The sequence below is a fragment of the Conger conger genome, chromosome 4 (assembly GCF_963514075.1).
Source record: "Conger conger chromosome 4, fConCon1.1, whole genome shotgun sequence".
Lineage (NCBI taxonomy): Eukaryota > Metazoa > Chordata > Actinopteri > Anguilliformes > Congridae > Conger > Conger conger.
This window is the reverse complement of record NC_083763.1, coordinates 71,378,397-71,401,227: the sequence shown is the minus strand read 5'-3', so window position 1 is coordinate 71,401,227 and position 22,831 is coordinate 71,378,397. Positions and strand designations below refer to the sequence as shown.

The window sequence follows — 22,831 nt, the reverse complement described above, 5'->3', positions numbered from 1 at the left end:
AATCGTTCAGCTACTAGATCAGCCATCCACTATGTTTTTGTAATATAACCGTTACCTCTACCTATTGCTGAACATAATCTATATCTAGCACTATAAGCTGATGTTGTATCAATACAGAAACAGTATGAGTTGTAAATGCTAAACCTGTTTTGAAAATTTAGCGAACTAGTATTTTACAGCAACCCAATATACTCTGTACATACTATAAAGAGGTGCATCTATTCTATGAAAAATAGAATATCATGGAAAAGTTAATTTTTTTCTGCTATTTAATTAAGTGAAACTTTCATATATTCTAGATTCATTACACAAAGTGAAATATTTCAAGCCTTTTTTGTTATAATCTTGATGATTACGGGTTACAGCTCGTGAAAATCAAAAATCCAGTATCTCAAAACATTAGAATATTACATTAGACCAATCAAAAAAAGGATTTATAATACAGAATTGTTGACCTTCTGAAAAGTATGTTCATTTATGCACTTGGCCGGGCAATCACGGGAAAGACTGCTGACTTGACAGCTGTCCAGAAGACACTCATCAACACCTTGCACAAGGAGGGTAAGCCACAGAAGGGTCATTGCTGAAAGGGCTGGCTGTTTCACAGAGTGCTGTATCAAAGCATATTCATGGAAGGTTGACTGGAAGGGAAAAGTGTGGTAGGAAAAGGTGCTCAAGCAACAGGGATGGCCTTGAGAGGATTGTCCAGCACAGCCAATTCAAGAACTTGGGGGAGCTTCACAAGGAGTGGACTGAGGCTGATATCTGTGATTTGGTCAGTGCATCAAGAGCCACCACGCACAGACGTGTCCAGGAAAAGGGCTACAAGTGTCGCATTCCTAGTGTCAAGCCACTCCTGAATCAGGTGCCGTGTCATCTGCTGGTGTTGGTCCACTGTTTTTTTTAATCAGGTCCAGAGTCAATGCAGCCGTCTACCAGGAGATTTTAGAGCACTTTATGTTTCTGTCTGCTGATAAGCTTTATAGAGATGCTGATTTCCTTTTCCAGCAGGACTTGGCACCTGCCCACAGTGCCACAACTACTGGTAACTGGTTTGCTGACCATGGTATTACTGTGCTTGATTGGCCAGCCAACTCGCCTGACCTGAACCCCATAGAGAATCTACGGGGTATTGTCAAGAGGAAGATGAGACACCAGACCCAACAATACATACTATCAAAGCAACCTCAGCAATGCCACAGGCTGATTGCCTCCATGCCACACCGCACTGATGCAGAAGTATTGAGTGCATAAACATACTTCTCAGAATTTCTGTATCATAAATCATTTTTGATTTTCATGAGCAGTAAGTCGTAATCATCAAGATTAAAACAAAAAAAGGCTTGAAATATTTCACTTTGTGTGTAATGAATCTAGAATATATGAAAGTTTCACTTTTGAATTAAATTATGGGGGGGGGGAAATGAATTTTTCCACGTTATTAGACTTTTTTGAGATGCCCCTGTATATCCATGTTGTAACATTAGCATAAATACTAATAAATATAAAGGTAGCAAAGTGTTTTCCCCCCTATTCTTCCTGCTTCTGTGGCTTCTGTTGCTGTGTGCAATTCCAAGAAGGAGAAGAGCCTGCCCCAAAATGAACCATTTGTGAATCCTTCCTCTGATTCCATCAGAGCAAAAAGTGAAGTTAGAACTTCCACACCATCTCACACCTCTCTACTTGGACAGAGAGGCAGCCAAACAGCACATTTGGGCAGGAAATCACTGAGATACGAGATAAAGGACAGGAAGAAACTGGTGGTCAGAGTAAAGCGTGTGTGCGTATGCATGTCTGTGTGTGTGTGTGTGTGTGTGTGTGTGTGTGTGAGAGAGAGAGAGAGAGAGAGAGAGAGAGCAAGAGAGTAAGAGAGTAAGCAAGGGATGGAGAATGTAGAACTCCCACAGATGACACAGGTCTGACATGGATGGAAACTTATCAAGTCGAGGTCACCAACTGAAGGAGGCAGCGCAATGATGGGAGCAATAGTCCTGTATTAGCAAAGACTGTCTCTTTATCAAACCTTGCTGACCCTGTGTCAGCAGAGAGGCACCCATGTAAAATGCCCTACACAAAGAAGAGGATGAGAGAGGGACATAGACAGACCGAGACAAGTGAAAAAGAGAGAGTGAGAGAGAGAGAGAGAGAGAGAGGGAGAGGGAGAGGGAGAGAGCACTCACCTGTTTTGGGTAGGGTGCCTGAGCTCTGTGGTTCCAGTGGCTCCAGGTTTAGCTGTCTCTCGGTGAAGGGAGCACTGTCTGCTACTAAAGGAGAGAACAGGCGTGTTACTGGAGAAGACCTAATGTTACAGCCATTCAGCAGGCGCCCTTATCCAGAGCAACTGACGGCTTTACGTATTCTCCAGTTATACTGCTGGATAAATACTGAAGTCAAGGGTACAACAGCAGTGACCAACCGGGGAATCGAACCAGCAACCTTGAGGTGAAAGGCCCAGTTCCCTAACCATTATACTACACTGCTGGCCGCAGTCCTGGGGAAGAATAATCCACACCGAATTCCTACTGAAAAAGCGATGTGTTATTTATTAATGTGGTACGGAGAGTGCACACATGGACAGACTCTGCGATTCACTGAACAGCAGAGTTAGTCAGTCTGCCTTCAGGGTGAGGTCACACTCATGTTTTCACCTGCCAGCTAGAATGTTCCACGGCTACTGGGTAAACACACACAAAGTTTTTTTAGCCTTGGACACTGTTACACCCATCCTTCTGCTTATTCGAGGTCAACATGATTTCCTAGTATCTGTCCCATACCTAACCCCCACATCGCACTGTGGAGAGATGAAGGGAGGAACGGAGAGGAAAAAGTGCATGAAAGAAGGAGAGGGAGGACAGAGGGTGGGGAAAGGGGAAGGGGAAGAGAGTGCAAGAAAGAGAGAAAGAGAAAGAGAGAAAGAGAAATGGAAGAGAGGGAATTCAATAGAGGAAATAAGAGGTAGAGGCAGAGGCAGCTAAGAGGCTGGGCGACACATTGTGGCATGCATGGCCATCAAGAGTGACAGCTAGCATAGCACAGAGCAGTGCACACGTCAGTCTGGCAGTTTTGTTCTTGCGTCAGAACAGGTTATTGTAAGATCCTCTGCGCAACACTATCTTACACATAGGCTACAAATAGGCATTATTCAACTTTCGAATCGGGAACGTGTGTGCGTGCGATAGCCTGCTAACTCAGTCTCCAATTGTCCTGTAGAGAGTGAAGCAACGTAGAAACTGACTTGTCATCGAACTCACCGACAGAAAGCAAACCCAGCTAACTCTACCTGGGGTAGCACAGGGTAATGTCACCCTCGTGATGGTCCCCAGAAGGAGGGAAGGTCCTTTTCTCCCTGTTCGCTTGTTACCTGTCCTTCTCCCAGATACAGATTATGCTGATTTGATGCACCTGGGCGGGACGTTTGAATGGAAGCCGGTTCCTCACTCTCATGCTCCCTCTCTCACTCAGAATGTCTGGCAGAACCTTGCTGTGCCTGCGCTTCAGTTCATTTGTGCTTTACCTTTGGGGCGGCCTGTAGCGTAGTGGCTGAGGTAAATGACTGGGACCCGCAAGATCGGTGGTTCTAATCCCGGTGTAGCCACAATAAGATCCGCACAGCCGTTGGGCCCTTGAGCAAGACCCTGCATTGCTCCAGGGGAGGATTGTCTCCTGCTTAGTTTAATCAACTGCACGTCGCTCTGGATAAGAGCGTCTGCCAAATGCCTGTAATGTAATGTAATGTAATGGGTATATCGTAAATAAAATACCCCCTGTCGCCCTCGTCCTCCGTCATCTCGTCAGTCCGTCGCGAGTCCTGGGCGTAACAAGGTGTGCTACAGAACGTGACATCCCATTGGCGCAGAGTATGCGATTGGGTCCCATAGCTGGAGACCATTGGTCTTCAGTTTGGCAGACTTTGCATTACATTAGTTATTTAGCTGACGCTTTTATCCAAAGCGACTTGCAGCCGATTAGACTCTGCAGGGGACAATCCTCCCTGAAGCAATGTGGGGTTAAGAGCCCAACAGCTGCATGGATCTTATCGTGGCTACACCGAGGCCTGTACCACCAACCTTCCGGGTCCCAGTCATGTCCCTTAGGCACTAGGCTACATGATGCCTGATCGAATGTCTAGTTTTGCAGTGCAGCAATGGTTCTACCCTTGCAGCAGAACAAGGAACTGGGAGGAAGGGCACAGGCAGAGACAAAGCTGAAATGACCATAGGGGAACAACAGGGAGGGCAGAAACCACAGGGACAGGAACGGAGAAAAGAGTGTATACATTGCGAAGAGAACTGTTTTACTGTTCATTACAGTTTTCTTTTACATCCTCCCCCCCCCCATCTCCTCATTAAGAGCCTGGTTTAACAAGACCATTATCACGTGCAAAAGGTTTTACCGCACGCAGAATCAGTAACAAGGCCAATGATTAGTCATTTGTTTTGCACCAACCATTGACAGTGTCATTAGTTTTGCATGTGCTAAAAGGTGTCGCACATGATAAAGGTCTTAGTAAATGAGGCACAAGCGTGTTTTGGTTGCACACACACACACACAGACATGCATACACATGCACAGACACACGCGCACACATGCATGCACACACACACAAACGCAAGCGCACACACACACACGCATACACACATGACGGAACAGGGACAGACGCACGTACCCCTGTGCGCCTCCCTTAGTGATGACATCACCACGGTGGCCCACTCCTGGGCTTCTCTCTCGCAGCGGAAGTTGAAGCTGATGCGGTCGTGAGGGGGCGTGGCCAGACACAGCTCGTGACAACGCGGCGACTTCACCTCGTACTGCACGGACCGCAGGTCGAACTCTGCGATGGACTGAGGTGCGTGGGTGTGTGTGTGTGTGTGTGCGTGAAATGGAGGTGGCGGTGAAATGGAGGGGAAAAAGTCAGAACTTTTTGAGTACGTAAAAATCCTTGATGAGCACGACCTACACGTTCACTGCTAAATTAATCTATAATTTCATTCATTCATTTTAATCCAAATGACCAATTCTGCTTTTCTCATGAGATTCTCGTGCTGTATAAATATTTTGATTACCTTTCGCCCCTGTGGGATCAGGAGGGAACTTTCTCCTGTAAATGTTTAATGTTTTTTAAATGGTCAGATAATTATTTAAAAAAATTATATTATTTATTTTATTGTTGTTTGTTCCTCAGAGGCACAAAATATTTGTATTTATTTGTGTTTAAGCCTTAAAGAAAATATGCTCTATGTAACCTCGTTTAAATGCGCTACAAAAAAATGACCGATGGGTTTATTGACTTTAGATTATTATTGAACTATTGTTATTGCATGAGGCCAGCAAGTTGGAAGGACTAAAACTCACACACTTACTCCTTACTCTAATGGCAATACTGTAGTACTAAAAGTGACAGTCCGCCTCGGTGTTGAGTTCTCAAGATAAGATCGATAAAACAGTCACGTGATTCCTAAATTCTGCATTAGCCTACGTGTAAAATCAGTAGCACGGTTGTGAGTACAGTTCATGTAAAAACCACAGTGCAAAACTATACAAACAGGCGTATTTTAACTGCTGAATTGGAGCCCGCTAACTAATAGTAGGAACATGCCCTGTTTAAGTAGCCTACTGTAAAGCAATTTAGAAACTGACTCGTCATCGAACCCCGTGACCACAAAAGCAGAAAGTAAACCCAGCTAACTCTACCTAGCAGCACAGGCTAACGTTACCCTCATTCGCTGCGATAGTTGGTTATCTGCTTGTCTTACCAACACAAAACAGGCAACTGTAGCCAGCTAAGGTTACAAGCTCGCGGTTTCACCTTGCCTTGGTAACACTGTTAATAATAACAACAACACGTGATACATTTCCAACTTTTAGCTAAAACCAGAAAAAAAACTTTAGCACGGTGGCCACCAAATACACGCTATAGAAATGTACCACATATAGGCTACATGTCAGGAATTAAGTAAGAAGTACAAAATACATTTCATTTGAAAATAACGTTGGCAAACATCACGCACTCAGACTCAGTCAGCGATCACTGCCTTTCGTTTCCGACTTGCCGTGGGATTCCCCGAACTCTTACCACACTCTGTCCGGTCCCAGTACCACTGACGTCCCGTAGAGCGAGGCGGAACTCCCCGGTTCTCCCAGGGTCCATGCTCAGCTGCAGACGGAGGGACTCATCTTCTGCCCCAGGGAGACACAGCGGCCGTATTCCCGAGTGGCACACGGAAACCCGAACCGACATTAGCACCGTGTTACAGCCGCTCTGTGAGGCCCCGTAGCCGGGGAGAGGGGGAGATGGAGCCGGCGAGGGGGTGTGAGCCCACCCGCCCGAGCTCAGCGCCATTCCGCTGGCTCTTCAGGCGGGGAGGGATAGACTACGTCCCAACAGCACTCCAGTACTATTTAGTCCACCGATACGGCCCGCAGTTCCCCGTCGCCCTGTCTTGTTTATGTGTGCGTCAAAGATGCAGTTTCATCTCCTCTACGTAGGTTTCGTATTGACGGGCACCACAGGAAGCACGTACGCCCCCTAGCTGCCTCCCGTCAAACTTCCCATCGGTGAGGACTTGATCCGAACTTAGGTTATGGACAGAAAGGACAAGCATTGCAGGTGATTTCCAAGTCAGGGAATAACCCGTGACGGTGATTTACCCCCGAAACGCCTCTCTCACTCTCAACCTCCAAACATACTCTTGGTTGACAAAATTGAATTCCAGTTTTGAATCGTTTTCTGAGATGAACTGTCCAATAGTCTCCATTCTATTGACTCAATAATTGCATTAGTCCTACATGGAACATACATGCAGTATATACACAATCTGCTGTTAACAAATAATATGTCTATTATTTAGCAACATCAATCTACAAAATTAAATCCTCTTTCATGATTTGTGAATTGGAAGGTTCTGTCTGCGTTCTGGGTAGTTTTGAGATATTTAGCTTAAAAGATTCCAAAGTGGGTGGGCTCCAAGCAGATACCTTTTATATGTTGTACTTTTATACAGTACTTTTGTAGAAAACATCATGCATGTATTTAGTGCCCTATGAAATCTTGGCAAACTGTAATCTGGCCATCCTGTTTTTGCAGCTAACCAGTGGTTTGCATCTTGCTGTGTAGCCTCTGTATTTCTGTTCATAAACTCCCCTTATTTCCCAGCCTTCCTTGACTTTCATTGGCAAAACTCTGGTCCACATGTTGACAGACACCAAGAACAGACTGCAATTAAAAGTCTAGACTAGGTGCTGAGAGTTCACTTTTACCTCCACAAAGGGAACAATTTAATACACCTGATTAATCATTAAAGCATGTGAAGCCATTTGTCCCAAACGTAAAACAAAATGCTCTCTTTTCTACAAACAAAAATGTTTAAAAACGCCCTTAAAGAAAAGCTGAGAATGTGTTTGATTACAAATCTAGAATTGTGGAGTAGAGAGCCGAATCAAGAAGTGTGAGAAGATGTATTTGTTGCAAACGTTATGGAGGCCATTTGCTGTACTCTTCAGCCTTCACAATAAGGTGTGGTCATATTATTGTAAATCGCTTGGATTGATTCAGTGTGCGTGAAGTACGTGAGAGGTGAATACGCCCAAATTGTCGAAACGAAACAAGAAAGTTATGACCCAGTATCCTAAATAAACTTCGCCCGGCCTTTTCACGCCTATAAAACGAACGCGCGTTTGCAGTTGGTCATATCATGATTGACAGTTACCTCCGCCATTTAACGAATTACAGCAATTTAAATATATTAAAAAACACAAAGGTTAGGCAAGACTGCGAGCTGTTACGGAATCCCAGAGTAACCGTAATCTTAACGTTTGAAACTCCGCAAAATGTTATTTTGCTATATACGTAAATTCCATCAAATATATAATTTTACAATTCTACTTGCAGGCTGCAGTGGGTCAGTCGCCTTCCTTGAACAACAAACCCTGAGGAGGGGCTTTCCACTTTGATTATCTCAACTGACAAGATGTCTGACCTATTGGATTCGTGTAATGCTAAACTGACACATTCAAGAACCATTCAGAAGAACTCTTTTTTAGCTTAAAATAAGGGAAATAGGCGGGGCTTTGACAATGGGCTTTTATATTACCGATGTTAGAGCGGTGGGGGCAGGTCAATGTTTGTCGTTCGGAGCTGTTGGTTACGGGACTACGCCATTAGCAACATATAACGTTATTTCGAATAATTTACGTTTTGAAAATAATAAAAAATAATTAGAGGTCGAGTCGCAGTGATAAAAGCGACTCTGATCTCGCCAATTAAGTCTTTTAAATAAAAATACACTGACAAAATAAGGGATGCTGCTGCAGATCGAGTTGGATTGTCTCAGACGGTTACTGGATTTAATGTCGTCGCATTTATTTGGAGAAGCCAGTTTTTCGATAGAAGAATCTACGTGCAGAATAAATAGTCAACTACCGCGACCGAGCACCTTTGTGCGATGCTGAATTGAAGTTAAACGGAGTTAACACTGATTATCTATTGTCCTCATAGCTAACATTGTTTGGCTTGAAATCGGTCTCGGGTCTCTGTATTGTGCTGTAATTGTCGTTGGCTAACGCTTGTTCGGTCTTTGTCGGCGGTTTCCGTTTAGCTATCAAAAACGTCGTGATTTGATCATTTTTGCTTGGTGCAATCAACAAATATAGAGGCCGAGTTCACCTCTGACACAGGATTGTGGATTGTAATTTGAGACCGTCAACAGTGCAGCAGAGGTGAGAAAAAGCAACACTGCACTCTTACTGTTGTAGCTAGCTATATAATGTAAATTGCTCACTTGTAGTGCAATGTATGGAGCATATGTAAATGTGGTCTAACATTAGCTATGTTAGTAGTTCGCTATAAATTAGTAGGTGGGTGTATTGGTATTGGTGTGTTTCCTTGTTGCCTTTTAAGGTAAAGGAAACAATGGTAACAACCACAATCTAGCTAGCTATGCTAGTTTGGTAGCTGTTTTACAACGCGGAACTAGCTAGCTATGTAAGGTTATCACAAGATGTTCGGGTGGGAGAGCGGAAATGGAAATTGTTAGCTAATGTTTAGATCCCGTAGCTGAAGGTCTTTGTCTTGAGCGTCACGTAGTAACTGCTACACATTTGACTAAGACGGATGCTCGCCGTGCTCTGTTTCGTCAATAGATTAAGTGCTAGCTAGCGATTTAGATGCTGCCTAGTCAATCAGCGTGCAGGTAAAATGCTATAACTCCGCTAAGAAAGTTTATCGACGTGCAGCCAGCGAAAGCAATGTTAAAACACAATGTCACTGGCTGATCGGATGATTTCGCCGGGCAGAACTAAGTGACACTCTACCTTGTGACCCTATTCTAACTGGGGCTGTAATTTTATGATGGGAGCTGTAATCTACTTTATTGCGGACCGCATTAGTAAATAAGTACCTAGCTGGGAGCGTAATGCTTTACAGAGCAGTGTACCTATAACGTACAAGGCAAATGAGGACATAAGCCAGACGTAGTCAATAACAATAGCATCCCGTTTTCTTGAGTCCAGAACGTGTGCGGTGGTTTTTGTAAATACGTGCTATCTACTCCCTCCCTTTTTGCAGCCATGAAGCTTTTGGAGAATTCCAGTTTTGAAGCCATGAGCTCCCACCTCTGCGTGGAGACCGGGGACTCTCACATCCTGGGCAGGTAGTTACCATGACGCCTGCACTCTGTCCAGCCTAACAGATGGCCTTCATTCACCTCCAGCAGCAAAGCACTGAACAGAATGACCCCCCCCCACCCCCACTAAAGGCCATGAGACAGAGACCACATTTTGAGGCAATGCAGCTGGGCAATTTTGAACAATAGTATTTGCATTTTAATGTATTGGGGCTCACTATGTTGTCCTCTGATTTGTCCCCCCTGGCCCAATCCAGTCATCTGATTTGTCCAGCTGTCTTGCCTTGCCTGGAAATATTGCCCGAGTAACATATTGGCCTTAATTTAAGATTTTCTGACGTATTGTAGACTGTTAGACAAACTGACAGATTTCAGGAGGTTTGGATTTTTGTAGTCTGTACACCTTGCACTGACCGTATTGTACCTGTCACCCGTGGCCTAATTGGTTCGGATTACCTGGAAACTGCAGTTGCCTGTGAGTGACACAGGCACTGTTTGGTGGCTGACCTGGGTCAATTACGCAATTGTTTTCGATTCAGTTACCTTTCCACACTTTAATGAGGCTGCTTGGTGTATTAGAAGAACCAATGAAATGCTCTCAAAAATGGCAAAAGCTGTCTTCTGTTACATTTACATAACATTTTACATTTTTGTCATTTGGCAGACACTCTTAATCCAAAGCGATTTACAAGTTACAAGTTGCATCGGTTCTTCCACAGGTTAAAGCATCAAATCCATTGCTCGTAAAGTTCCTGTTCCTCTTGGTTGGTTCAGTTTCACCAGCCAAGATCAATCGAGCGCAGAAAAATATTTGAATCCAAATACATTTACGTAATTGACCCAAGTCTGCTCGGTACCGATGTATAGTCGCCCGCGTGCGTTCCCTGCATGTTTACCACGTTTCAACTACCCACGGTCCTCGTCCAATCGCATCGCAGAGTCCAAGCGGCCATTCCGTAGTCCAGCATCGGCGTGTATTTGGGGTGCTGTTAAGAGGGTCCATTTTAAAACACAAGATTAGCACCCTGGGGCACAGAGGGAAGCAGAATGCCCGTAGCAGCCTCTCAGGGCAAACATGATACTCAGGACAGTGGGAGGACAGAGAGGAGCGATAAGGCACACTCACTCACTCTGGTGCTGAAGCATTTCAGGTACTCTATTTGGGCCTGAATGCCTTGCAGCATACCTTTTTAAAACCAGCCCATACCTGGGTCAAATACGTAATTGTTTTGAATTCAAATGCTTTACGCTTTACTGAGCATGTCTGGTGTATTGGAACCTATTAAATACTCTGGGGGGGAGGAGGAGGGAGGAGGGAGGAGGAGGAGTAGTGCAAACCCCACCTTCTGGTTCCCTTGGTTGGCACAATTGCAGTAGGCGTGATCAATTGCACCCCGAAAAGTATTTGAATCCAAAACTATTCTAGATCTGAATCAGCCACGACTTGTTCAACAGGGATGCGTTTCCAGTCCCTCTGAGCTGAGGGGGGGGCGGGGTGAAGCCGCTCCTGGCGTCAGTGGAGGGTGGTCGTAATGTGGGTGTGGAAGTCAACGTAATGATATGGCAGTTTCTTGGGTGGGGTTTGGGGTTAATGACGTTAGTGCACGTCTGAGGAGTTGGAGACCGATTAACATCAGTGATATTCAGTGAATATTTATGTTATTATAATTTTTAAAAAAAATCTGAGAGATGGGATTCTAATCACAAGTTAGAATAGTTTGGGCGGGGGGGGGGGCGGGGGAGTAAACATTGGCTGTTTCCCTGGCTGTTTACATGCAATCAGCTGATGTCCTGTGTGCCCAGAGGGTACATGATCTGGCCCAGCCTGTCCCGTGTATTGGGTGTCCTCTAACAGACAGCCCTGGTTATTTGAGGGGCTGCCTGTAATGGAGAATATGCTGCCATGTCACCTGCTGACAGGATTAGACCGGGACCCTGCGGCCGCAACCATGGTGATTTTCAGCAGCCTGTGACATCACAGGCTGTTCCACTTCACACCGGACGAGAAGGAGAAATAAACTGACACCGAGCTAACCAGTATCAGCACGCCTTTCACTGTGGTGGTGTGTGTGTGGTGGTGTGTGTGGTGGTGTGTGTGTGTGTGGTGGTGGTGGTGTGTGTGGTGTGTGTGGTGTGTGTGGGGTGTGTGGTGTGGTGGTGTGTCACAGCATGTTGCGTCTGGGCCAGGGATCTTTCTTCATGTCTGCCTACTGACCTTTGACCTCTGATAAAATTAGACAGGCTGCTGAGCCTCTGCTTGCCAAGTGCTCTGTGTGCGTGTTGCACAACCCTGCTCTTGCATAACTGTGCTACAGCACAAGAGGCGAAATAAATCTGCCCTTCCCCCTGACACACACACACATACACACACATGCATACATACACACACCCACCCACACACCCACCCCACTGCCCTCCCTTCGCCTGACACATTTCAAATAGAAACTTGTGAATCCAAATCTGCTTGTACCTAACCAACGCCTACGATGCAATGTTCAAGCAGAAGGCGCAGTATATCTTAAGGGCAGCCTAATAAAAAGCATTAGCGTGCCAGTAAGTACCTCCCTGTGTGCTGTTCCTTGCCGAGGTGGGGAGGCTTGCGTGCCTTTAGGATCCTGAAAGCTATATCAGCTGGGGCTTCGTGCCCTTGGTGGGTTCAACCGTGCTGGGCAGGTTTCAGGTGAAGGGCCAGACTAATACAGCACATAGTCCTGCAGGCTGGGGAGAACAACCCCACCCTGATTTAAAACGCTCTTATGCAAGCTGCAGCCTTACGTCACCCTCAGGGCGAGGCAGATAAGTAAGTAATGCTTGTCGATTTGGTTATTTGAGAAACGCTTAACAAGATAACAAGCTCAGGGCTGACATATATAAGCGTGTGTCTTGTCAGGAAAACTAAAATAACCACAGTGGGCACAACTTCTGGAAACCATCCTTTTTATGTTTTTATTTTTTTTAAATCTCTCACCCCCCCCCCCCCCCCCCCTCCTCCTCCTTCTGCTCGCTGACCCCAGGATTGAGAGTTACTCCTGCAAGATGGCGGGCGATGACAAGCACATGTTTAAGCAGTTCTGCCAGGTGGGGGAGCCGCACGTTCTGGAGGCCCTGTCCCCCCCACAGTCCAGCGCCACCAGCCCCCCGCAGTAAGTCCCACCGGCACGTCGTCGTTTTCCCCTTTTGCCCCTTCAGGGGTCCGCAGTTTCCCCGCTACAGTTCACGGCTACAGCCCCGGTAGTCGTGTGTCCAGGGCTTGTAGTGCAGTTTCACCCGGCAGTGTTCGTTCAGCAAATGGCACAAGCTTGCAGGACAGAAGATAAGTTTCTGGAAGGACCCGGTTTCACTATGCAGGCCCTGTAGGGCAGGAGAGTGAAACGGCAGAGGAATTTCACTTCAACAACTCTGTCTACCTTTTTTTTCTTCTCCCCCCTCCTTTCTTCTCTCACTCCCATTCTCTTTCTCCTCTTCTGTGTGCTGCATAAATGTGCCTTTTCCGGTTTCACCCCCCTTGCTGTTCTCTCTCTTCCCTGCCCCTTCTCCTTCTGTCCCTCTGTCTCTCACTCTCTGCTACTCTTGATCTTTCGTCCTGCCCCCCCCCCTTCACTTTCTCTCTCTGTTCCTCTGCGATCGCCCCCCCCCCCCTCTCTCTCGCCCCCTCTCTCCGTCCCGCTCTACCTCCCTCTCTCTCGCTCCCTCCAGGCTGGGGAAGAGCAGCGAGGATGGGGAGAACCCTCTGAGTGACAAGTGCTGCAGGAAGACGCTGTTCTACCTCATCACAACGCTCAACGAGTCCTTCCGGCCAGACTACGACTTCAGCACCGCCCGGGCCCACGAGTTCAGCCGAGAGCCCAGCATCAACTGGGTCAGAACCGCACAGAGCCCACCGCTCCGAATCTGTGACACCCAGCCCCCTGGTCTACCGTTACCCCCTCTGCAGAGCAGACTAAACAATGGAGGCATACAAACATAACGATCATAGATTTAATGTGTATGCTCAGCTGAGTTCCTTGAACTAGTAAAAATTACAAAAAAAAGTCATAATAACCACAACTAGTGTAATAAACTGTCAGTACATAGTCATAGGGTAAGTGAATGCTGTGCAGGGCTTGCACTGAGTTCCTCATAATCTAGGAGAAATGTTGCCTGATACTGGCTCTGGGCTTCTCGGGTTTAGTCTGTGGGCCTTTTATAAATATAACAGAGGTGTTGGCTTTGGGAGAATGGTAAAAACATGTTTTTTTCAGGAAGCGAGTTGGCTTGCGCGAACACACATTGGCTGATTTTTATACGTCCGCTGACTGGTGCACTTTTCCCGCCCCCAGGTGATGAATGCGGTGAATGGCAGCTTGTTCTCCGCAGTGGGAGAAGAGTTCAACTCCCTCGGGCCGGAGCTGTGGAGCGCCATCGACCAGGAGATCAACCTGCAGGGCTGCGACATTTACAGGTGTGTGTGTGTGTGTGTCTGTGTGGACTGCCTGTATGCACGGTTGTTTGTGTGTTTGCTAGTGGCTTGTTTATGTGGGAGATGTGACCTCTGACCCCTGACCCATCCCCCCCCCAGCTATAACCCTGACCTGGACTCTGACCCCTTCGGGGAGGAGGGCAGCCTCTGGTCCTTCAACTACTTCTTCTACAACAAGAAGCTGAAGAGGATCGTGTTCTTCACCTGCCGCTCCGTCAGGTTAGCCACCGGCTGAGTCTCTCACACCACAGAACACGCCTTTATTCAATACACACGCGCGCACACACGCGCGCACACACGCGCGCACACACGCGCGCACACGCACACACATACGCACACACGCAGGCACGCACACGTAAATTCCTTCTCTGCTCAAGGGCACACTGTCGCCCCCTGCCTGTAAAAAGGTTCCGTAGTGCGTCCGATCTCTGCTGTAGCCGTAACGTCACCCGTGGGAAATGAAGGCGGCCATTTTGTGTTCACAGAATCATTTGAACCTGTTGGTCAGGGGCGTTTTGAATGCGACTCGGGGGGGCTTGTTGCTGTATGCGCTGTCCGTACGAACTCTGTACGCTTCCCCTGATTTCAGTGTCCTCAGTGGCTACGGCAGGGACAGTATGGACAATGAGCTGGACATGGAGCTGGACGACGAGGAAGAGATGGACGAATTCACTGAGGACAGGTGCGGCCGTGTGACTTCCTGTCCACACAGGAAGTGCGAGACACTTGAGCAGGAATGTAGACACGCAACGTGCTGATATTTGACACCTTCCTCTCTCTCTGTCTCCCTCTCTCTGACAGGTTCCCCAGGGCTTTGTGCGTTTAAACTTCTCAGGGACAAGCGAGTGGACCCAGGCCTCTCTGGGAACAGTCGTGTACACCCTCCTCCATCTATATTTCTCTCTCTCTCCCCCTCCCTCTCTCTCTTTTTCTCAGTTTCTTTGTTTCTCTTTCTCTCTCTCTCCTGGACTATCTCTCCTGATGGACACCAGCATGTTGTGTCTCTCCCTCGCTCACGACTGGATGAAACGATGCTCGCAGGACATTCAGACCCTCCCCACCCCCCACCCCGCAAAAAAATAGAAAGGGTCTGGTCTCCTGTCGCCCCGCCCCCCTCCATTCCCCAGCCGCAGCAAAGCGGCCCAGTGGCATGACTGATGGTACGGACACTGTGTACAAGGCAGCGGGGAAGAGCTTTGGACTGCATACAGCAGGCGTTCCCCCCCCCCCCCGTTCTTTTGGGAATGAGCTGAAGTGCTCCCACTGGATAGAGGGGTGCTGACACGGCCATGACTGGATTGGGCCAGGGGGGACAGGAACGGGTACAGGACGGGGGCCACGGATCGGCCAATCATTTCCCTCTCCCAACCTTCCACTGCCAAGGAGGCGGGGCTACTGGAGCATTGGTTTGATTGACATTCTATCCAGCCTGGATTATTTTTTTCTTTCTCCTTTTGGACCCATGTCTTTTCCCCCGCCCTCTCCTGTAATCATTTTTCTGTTAAGTTTTTATTTTTGTGCATTGTAAGCACTGCTCTTGAGCTGGGTGGCGGGTGTGCTGAAGCCCGTTTCTTCTGTTCATTTTGTTTGGTTTTTTTCCACTTGAAACGCCCTACCTTGTGCGACCATGTTGAAGTCTGATTCACTGCCCTGTGAGCAATAACAGAACACACGCCTGCAGTTAGCCCATCTGTGCCCTGGAACACCCTCCCAGGCCACGGCTTTATTCAGCGCCACCTTTAGTTATGCCCCCCGCCACGTCCCAATTGTATTTCCCCCTTTTTGATGATGCTGATGAGGGGGTGTCTGTGTTGCGCACCGTGAGAGGGTGAGCCGCGTGGCGACGGGTTGTTGTGTGCCGATAATAAACGCTCCTCTCCCCGATGCCATTCTGGAGAGGCTGGAGGAGAACTTGAGCCTGAAAATGGTGTGGTCGGCACAGCTTGCTTGTAGGCCCGTCCCGCCAAAGAATCCGCAGGAGGGGCCGGTGCAAACGAAAGGACTCTGGACTCTTTTCCCCCCCTCCGTTCCTCTCCTTCCTCACGCTCGCCCTCTCTCCCGTTGAGAGTGGTTTTCATACGCATCCTTTGTGAGATCTTTAAGCTGAATAAAGTTTTCTGTGTTTTAACCAAACCGTTTTGGGTTTTTGTCCGTTCCTGGTTTGTAGAGGTGAGTCTTCTATTGGGGGCTTCCACGGCCCTTGATTCCTGAAAAATAGTTTTTCCCTTGACTCAGAATGGCCCAGCTTCTTGGGAAATAGTGCAATGCCCCCCCTCCCCCCCCTTACCTACTGAGGTGAAAATAACTTGTTAATGAATTATGAAACCTGGGATTAACCTTTCAGTAGCTGTATTGCATTACATTCTGGGCATTTAGCAGATGCTCTTATCCAGAGTGACTTGGAAGAGCTACTCTGGTTTCTGCCCACGCCAAAAGACATGCATGTCAACCCACTCCGCCCTCTGTTCCGCACTCCTACCTTCTCCTGAGACAGCATCCTGCACCACAGAGAAGGCTGTCATCAATGAGGGAGGCCACAGTAAACATTCTCACATCTTGTGGGTTTACAGAAGTAAATGTCAGTCATCTGGTAAAGGGTGCAAGAATATTTTATCTGTTTTCTTCAGGCTGCCTTTTCCCATAGCTGTGATATCAGTCGACATAATTGGTGACTAATATTACAGGAATACTAATCTCCTGACTCAATCCCGTGTCTCGTCCCCTAGCACACACAACTGGTATTTCCACAGACATGCCGTCGTTTTTACTACTGGCTGAGTAATGTTATGCAGTCGGAATTTTCCCAAAAATTCCACCTTAATCAGTATGTCTGAAACGCGCAGTTCGGATGTTTTAAATCTTGTCTTTTTGGGGATGCAGTCTCCAATGTTACAATTTTTCTGTGAAGCGTCTTTGTGACCGCGACTCAATGAAAACCATCGCAAATAAAATGGGAATTTAAATTCGTTTAACCTTTTCATGCTCCTCATCATCAGATGCTCAGTGCGACCAGCCGGAGTCTGACTCACAACGCTGAGAAAACCACTTGAGAATAACTTCGTTGTCGAACCCGGTCAAGTAAAATAAAGCTATCATTCATATATGTGTTATGGTTATATTTGCATTGAGAATAGAATAAGTAATATTAGGAGAAAATATAGTTTGTTCATTGTAGTTGGTGATAAATTTATATGATGCGATTCACTGAACGCCATATTGGTTGCTGCAATATCTGGCTCCTCCTCCAGTTCCTGTATACGCTCTATCATGTACAAAAACAAACTCATTAGGATTGACTCTGTGCTAGTGAGCCAAGTTGGTGCATCCGTATAGTTTGGGCCACGGAACTGTTCTTTACAGGTTTGGTCCTTAGAGTCTGTTTTCCTTTGTGATCTGCTCGGCCATGGAGCCGCAGAAGTTGCCAACAATTGGACATACAAGCTTTGCTACTGACTGCATGGGACGATGAACATTATCCATTTGACCTAACATTAACAAGGTATCAGTGGCTGTTGTTGGGTGGTTTTATTAACCGGCTAGGCAAAAACCTTTTTTTAGTTTAATAGCTGTCCTAACTCTTGCGTTTCGGATTGCTCGTGGTATTTTAAAGCTAGCTAAAGTTAGCTATATTGTGCAAAACCACAACCCGTGCAGTAAAATGACATTCCAGAGTATCAGTTGAGCCAGCGAAGAAGTGGATTAGCCGTAGTCGGCTAGCTAGCTAGTTTTATCTAGCAAGCGTTACTTTTGCTAAAGTTATACTATACTGGGTGCAGTATTGGTTGAAGGACAGGCTAAGCTCTAGCGCCAAAAACGACACGAGTTTGTTTACTCTCTCGCCAGGTTTGATCGTGTTGTGCAACGATGGTGTCCTCCTTGGTCCGTCTGTGCGCTAAGGAAGTCGTAAGTGACCACAGCTCGTCTCCGTGTTGGCTGAGCTGTATTCCGAGGGAGCTGTATCAACCTCTTCTAGAGGCCGCCTTCGCCCACTGCCGCCCGCTAGCTATCGGTGAGCTGGTACAGCGCTGGCCCGAGAGAACTCTCAGCCTGCGAGGCCGGAGGAAGTCGGGACATAATCCTCCCAACCGACTCTGCGTACAGGCTCTGCTGTTAGCTGTGGTTCGGGGACTGGGAGACAAAAGGTGGGCAGAAACGGTTGCTGTCCAACATCACCCCTATGTCTTAGAATTACAACTTTAAATCTGTCGCTACTGTGTGTAGGCTATAGCAAAAACGTGAATTGAATGTCGACCACTTCCAGAAGTCAGCTGTATGTTTGTCATGTGTAAAATCACAAAGTAGTTTTAAGGAGTAATAAACGGATCGAGTTTTCTCCTATTTACGACAGTGCTGTCAGATAAGAACCAGTTGTTCCTAAAGGTGTGCACACCATAATTTTGAACTTATGATGAGCCATTTCCTAATTGGAGTTAATATTTCGGGCTTGTTACTGAATTTTTTAAAATGAGTAACTGTTCAATGTGTAATACACATAATGCTATCGCTTGGAGGCTACACAGCAATGAATCCAGTCACGATAGTAAAAGCGTCAATATGTCACATTTAACATGACATGTATATGAAGGAAAGTCCGTTGTTTACATGTGCCTGAAAATAGAAAATAACAGGCAGGGAGGGGGAAAATGGAAATGGTAGATAATGAGCAAATTTGAAGCAACCTTCAAAGTAAGTACTGTTTATTGAACCCTGTGCCCCAGGTGAGTAAGTGATAGAATACTGTAAATTAACCTGCATTGTTTGTTTCTGTTCATTTTTTTTGGTACTGTTCCAGGTGCGCCCTCCAGGTGCTGGACCTCTGTGGGCTGCACTGTGAGGATGGTGGTGTGGCGGACTCCATGGGGGGCTGGTCGCTGACCGTGTCCCTCTGCTCCACCATGCTGCAGGCCAAGGGCCGGGCCCTGGGGGGCCCCCGGAGGGAGAGGGAGAGGGAGAGGAAGAGGGTGCTGGAGACGGAGGCCGAGAGGGACGCCGCCGCGAAACGAGAGCGGGGACTCGGGGCGGCGGGCCGGACGGATTTCGGGGGCAGGCTGTCGGCGGAGGGGGGTGAGGAGCGGGCGCAGGGGGTCAGGAGGACGATGGAGGAGAGGAGAGCGAGGGATGGCGCGTATGTGGACAGGCAGCCGGGGAGGGGCGGGGAGGGCGATTCGGAAGCGGACGGGGGCCAGGTGAGGGTGTGGGCCGACCTGTTTGTGAACGCCCGCTCGTGGGAGCGCGTGCGCGTGGCTCTCACCGCCTCCGGGCCGCTGCGCCTGCACTGCCGCTACCTACGCGTGGAGGAGATCCCCGCGTCCAACATCGCCGCCCTGCTGGCCCTCCTCCCGCCACGCGGCATGCTGGGCTTGGACGTGCGCTACAGCAGCCTGGGCGTGACGGGCCTGGCCCTCCTGCTGCCCGCCCTGGCCCCCTTCCCCCACCTCAGCTCCCTGCGCCTGCACTACTGCAACCTGGACATGCGCAGGGACCTGCCCGGCCAGGAGGGGGCACTCCGGGACATGGCCCAGGGGCTGGGGGGGCTACGGCAACTGCGCAGACTCAGCCTGACTGCACTCAGACTCCCTGGGCATCTGCGCATGCTCCTCAGGTACAGTGACACAGTCTTTTTTTTAAAAATAAGAATAAATCGCAGGACTTCTGGCTACATGTTGTGGAGGGTCATTACACCAGCCTGAACCATCCTGGACCAAGGGGGGCGCTGCAGTAACGGGACAGGCTTACAGTCACTACTGTGCTTTCTGAATTAAGAGTGCAGGTATAAAATTGTTCCAAAAGATGTGCCTTTTGTGTTGTCCCCCACCCAGCCAAATGCTGTCCGCAGACTTGTAATCTTGTGGGAGGCTGTTTATAATTGAGAATGTGCAAGCCATAATTAATGCAAAACGGACTGAAAAATGGGGATGTATTGGATATTAATGCTCTGTTACAGAGCTGGCCAACCCTGTTCCTGGAGATCTACCATCTTCAAGGTTTGCATTTCAGCCATAATTTGGTGCACCTGATTCTACTAATTAGCGGCTCAACAAGATCGCTAACTATTAAATGAGGTGTGCTTTGTTATGGTTGGAGTGAAAACCTATATAGGCAGCCATGCTCTTATTACATTGCAGTGTTTTGTCAAGTGAGCCAAAGTAGATTCTTCAGGTTCTGTGTGCAGAACGAGGGCACAGATGAAAGATAGCTAGATGCAGTTTAGGCAGAAACTGGCTTTTCAAGACAAGGCTTGATGCGATGCTAGATACCATCTTGTTTTTAAGGTAAACTAAGCGTTCGGTACACTGGAAAATCGCGAGCATTGTTGGGCTGAATGGCCCGTTCTTGTCAGAATGTTACGTCAGTGATCTCCCATCTCTCTCTCTCCACCGCCTGTGCCTCTCCGCAGTTCCCTCTCTCGGCCACTGGAGGTGCTAGAGCTGCCGTACCTGAGCCTGAGCGCGGCCGACCTCTCCTACCTGTCCTGTAGCCTCCACGCCTCCACGCTGCAGTGCCTGGACCTGAGCGAGAACAAGCTGGACGAGGCCTCCCTGCCCTCCCTGCGGCGGCTGCTCCACCAGGCCTCCGGCAGCCTGGCCCAGCTCTCCCTCAGCGGCTGTGGCCTCTCTGACAGCCTGCTGGGGGCGCTGCTGCCCTCCCTGGGCCTCTGCCGCGGCCTGCGCAGCCTGCGGCTCGCCTTAAACCCGCTGTCCCAGGCCGGGGTGCTGTCGCTGGTCAGGGCGGCGGCCGCCATCCCCTCCCTGCACCTGCTGCTCTACCCGAACCCCCTGGAGGAGTACCAGCCGGGCCTGCCCCCGCTGCCCTCCAGCGCCCAGCTGCTGGACTGGCCCCTGGTGGAGGAGATGGAGGTGAGGGAGGCCACGCAGGTGGAGCTGGAGAAGGTGCTGGTGGAGAGAGGCCGCTGCGATCTCCTGCTGACCTCCGACCTCCTCAGCTACAGCACTGAGCTGATGGACGAGGACTAGCGGGGGTCCTGCTGACTCGGAGACACTCCAAGGCAGAAGAGTCAGGCCGTTCGGGCCTTCTTTTGTACTGGTTTACCTCTGGTTTCAGCCATGGCTGCAGGTGGGAGGTGGGGGCTAAACATCCCGTAAGTTTGGCACACCTGATTCTACTAAATAGCAGCTCAACAAGATCCCTAGCTGTTGAATAACATGTGCTTTGTCAGGGCTGTTGAGAACCTACAGGATGATGGATATCAAGGAATGGGGTTGGGAACTACAAGTTCAGGCTTCTGGTGCAACCAAAGTAGAGGCCAGCCAATGAAACTGGTGAAAAATTCCCCAAATCCCAGGCTATTCCTGGTCCCTCAAGGAAGGGTGTCTCTCAAGATGTCTTAACAGGCTGTCATCCTTTTGCTGTTTCCTGGTGATTCTCATGGGGAGAAGCTGTAATCACAAGTGCTTGACAATCCTCCATCATCACTGTAAAGTCAGAATAAGCAGACCTCCAGGTTATGCGGTAACCAGGGTAACCTCCTCATTGAGCTCATGTCACATAAAAATAATTTGTTTGGTTACACAGAAGAAGAAGAAGAAAAAAAAGTCTTAAGTGGTGTTTGGCCTTTCCAGCCGGACCACAACCAGCGACACCTTGAACTTGTGCTGTGTATCAACTAAACTGAATTCCAGAGGGCCTTTGACAGGAGAGAAATTTTGGACAGCACTGCAGGACGTTCTGGCCCTGGTGACACGCAGCTGCTGCTGTGTCCTGGGCAAGGCACGTGAGCCAACGGGTTGATACGGAGAGGGACATGCATCAAAAGCACATGAGCTCTGACAGGTGCTGAAAGACACTGGTCAGGGTGTAAGTGAAAACCCGTTTCATCAGCCAAAGAGGCTTTAAAAAAAAAAGAAAAAAGCACAACAAAAACACAATTTTTATTTTTATTATTATAATTTTGCACAGGTTGTGAATGCGGTCATTTACTGAAGGTTTAAACGGAGATTCCCACCCGGACAGCACTGCCTGTGTATGTGCATGTCTGCTTGCATTTGCTTCCACAGCGACATTTCCCACCAATCAGAATTGGCATCGGTGGTCACATGACTCGTGATTACAGCAGCCAATACTGTGAATCTCTGAGGTGCGGACCAAAGGAGAATATTTGATCATTGTTGGCTTTTTATGGTGATGCGATTCTGCTTGGCACTCAAATAAGCGCTGGCATTCTTATTTTTACATATTAAGAGTAATACACTTCAGAATGACATACTCCTGATGAGTAATAATAATCTGTTGTAATTGCTTATGTATGAATAAATTATATTTTCCTGGGTATGTTATTTTGTGTATGAAGTTATGGCAATTGCTCAACAGCGGAAAGTGATGACAGACATGCCTGCTAGACCCCGTTTGGCTTTGACCTTAAAGTAGGAACCCGCAGCTGAGTTTGAACTTAATTCTTCAAAAGAATCCCTTAAATTGAATAAGACCCCTCTGCACTTAATTTGCTAATGAACATGGGAGAAGACCAACATGTCTGCTCTGAGGAAGGGCTCCTCGATATCAGACAACCATCCGTCTTTTTCCTGTACTGCTGGTTGAACGTACAGAACCGCTCTGTGGTTAATAATTCCCCATTCCACAGGTTAGTCGCGGTTTTAGAGCCTAACCCCCACCGTGCTCCAGGGGGGATTGGCCCCCAGCATAGTCTAATCTGGGGGAAAGTTGTTTTGAATAAAAGCCATTAGCTCAATGACAAAATGACTTCAACTCAGCACATGGTAATTGGGCCACTGTG

The 22,831-nt window shown here is 48.0% G+C and overlaps 3 protein-coding genes across 4 annotated transcripts in view; 2 read left to right on the top strand and 1 right to left on the bottom strand.

Moving 5' to 3' along the window:
• Nucleotides 1-6,505, bottom strand: part of shrprbck1r (sharpin and rbck1 related) — a 20,394-nt gene extending 13,889 nt beyond the window's left edge. Inside the window, exons 1-3 of the mRNA XM_061239039.1 lie at nt 6,074-6,505; nt 4,667-4,841; nt 2,181-2,264 (exon numbers count right to left, since the gene is read on the bottom strand). Coding sequence (XP_061095023.1) covers nt 2,181-2,264; nt 4,667-4,841; nt 6,074-6,340 — 526 coding nt within the window. The 5' untranslated portion in view covers nt 6,341-6,505. The remainder of the gene's footprint in view (nt 1-2,180; nt 2,265-4,666; nt 4,842-6,073) is intronic.
• Nucleotides 6,506-8,104: 1,599 nt separating this feature from the next.
• maf1b (MAF1 homolog, negative regulator of RNA polymerase III b) lies at nt 8,105-16,212 on the top strand. 2 transcript variants are annotated; one of them, XM_061239982.1, is made up of 8 exons: nt 8,105-8,715; nt 9,563-9,647; nt 12,635-12,763; nt 13,317-13,479; nt 13,940-14,061; nt 14,179-14,298; nt 14,669-14,761; nt 14,881-16,212. In XM_061239982.1, exons 2-8 carry the CDS (start codon nt 9,565-9,567, stop codon nt 14,903-14,905), a joined length of 735 nt encoding a protein of 244 aa, XP_061095966.1. In that variant the 5' UTR covers nt 8,105-8,715; nt 9,563-9,564; the 3' UTR covers nt 14,906-16,212. The 2 variants fall into 2 exon arrangements, with proteins under 2 accessions (XP_061095966.1, XP_061095967.1); XM_061239983.1 differs by lacking the exons at nt 8,105-8,715; nt 9,563-9,647 and adding an exon at nt 11,792-12,420.
• Nucleotides 16,213-17,345: 1,133 nt separating this feature from the next.
• si:ch73-174h16.4 (leucine-rich repeat-containing protein 14) lies at nt 17,346-22,366 on the top strand. The gene is made up of 4 exons (XM_061237412.1): nt 17,346-17,578; nt 17,923-18,221; nt 18,872-19,681; nt 20,477-22,366. Exons 2-4 carry the CDS (start codon nt 17,944-17,946, stop codon nt 21,051-21,053), a joined length of 1,665 nt encoding a protein of 554 aa, XP_061093396.1. The 5' UTR covers nt 17,346-17,578; nt 17,923-17,943; the 3' UTR covers nt 21,054-22,366.
• The last annotated feature ends 465 nt before the right edge of the window (nt 22,367-22,831 follow it).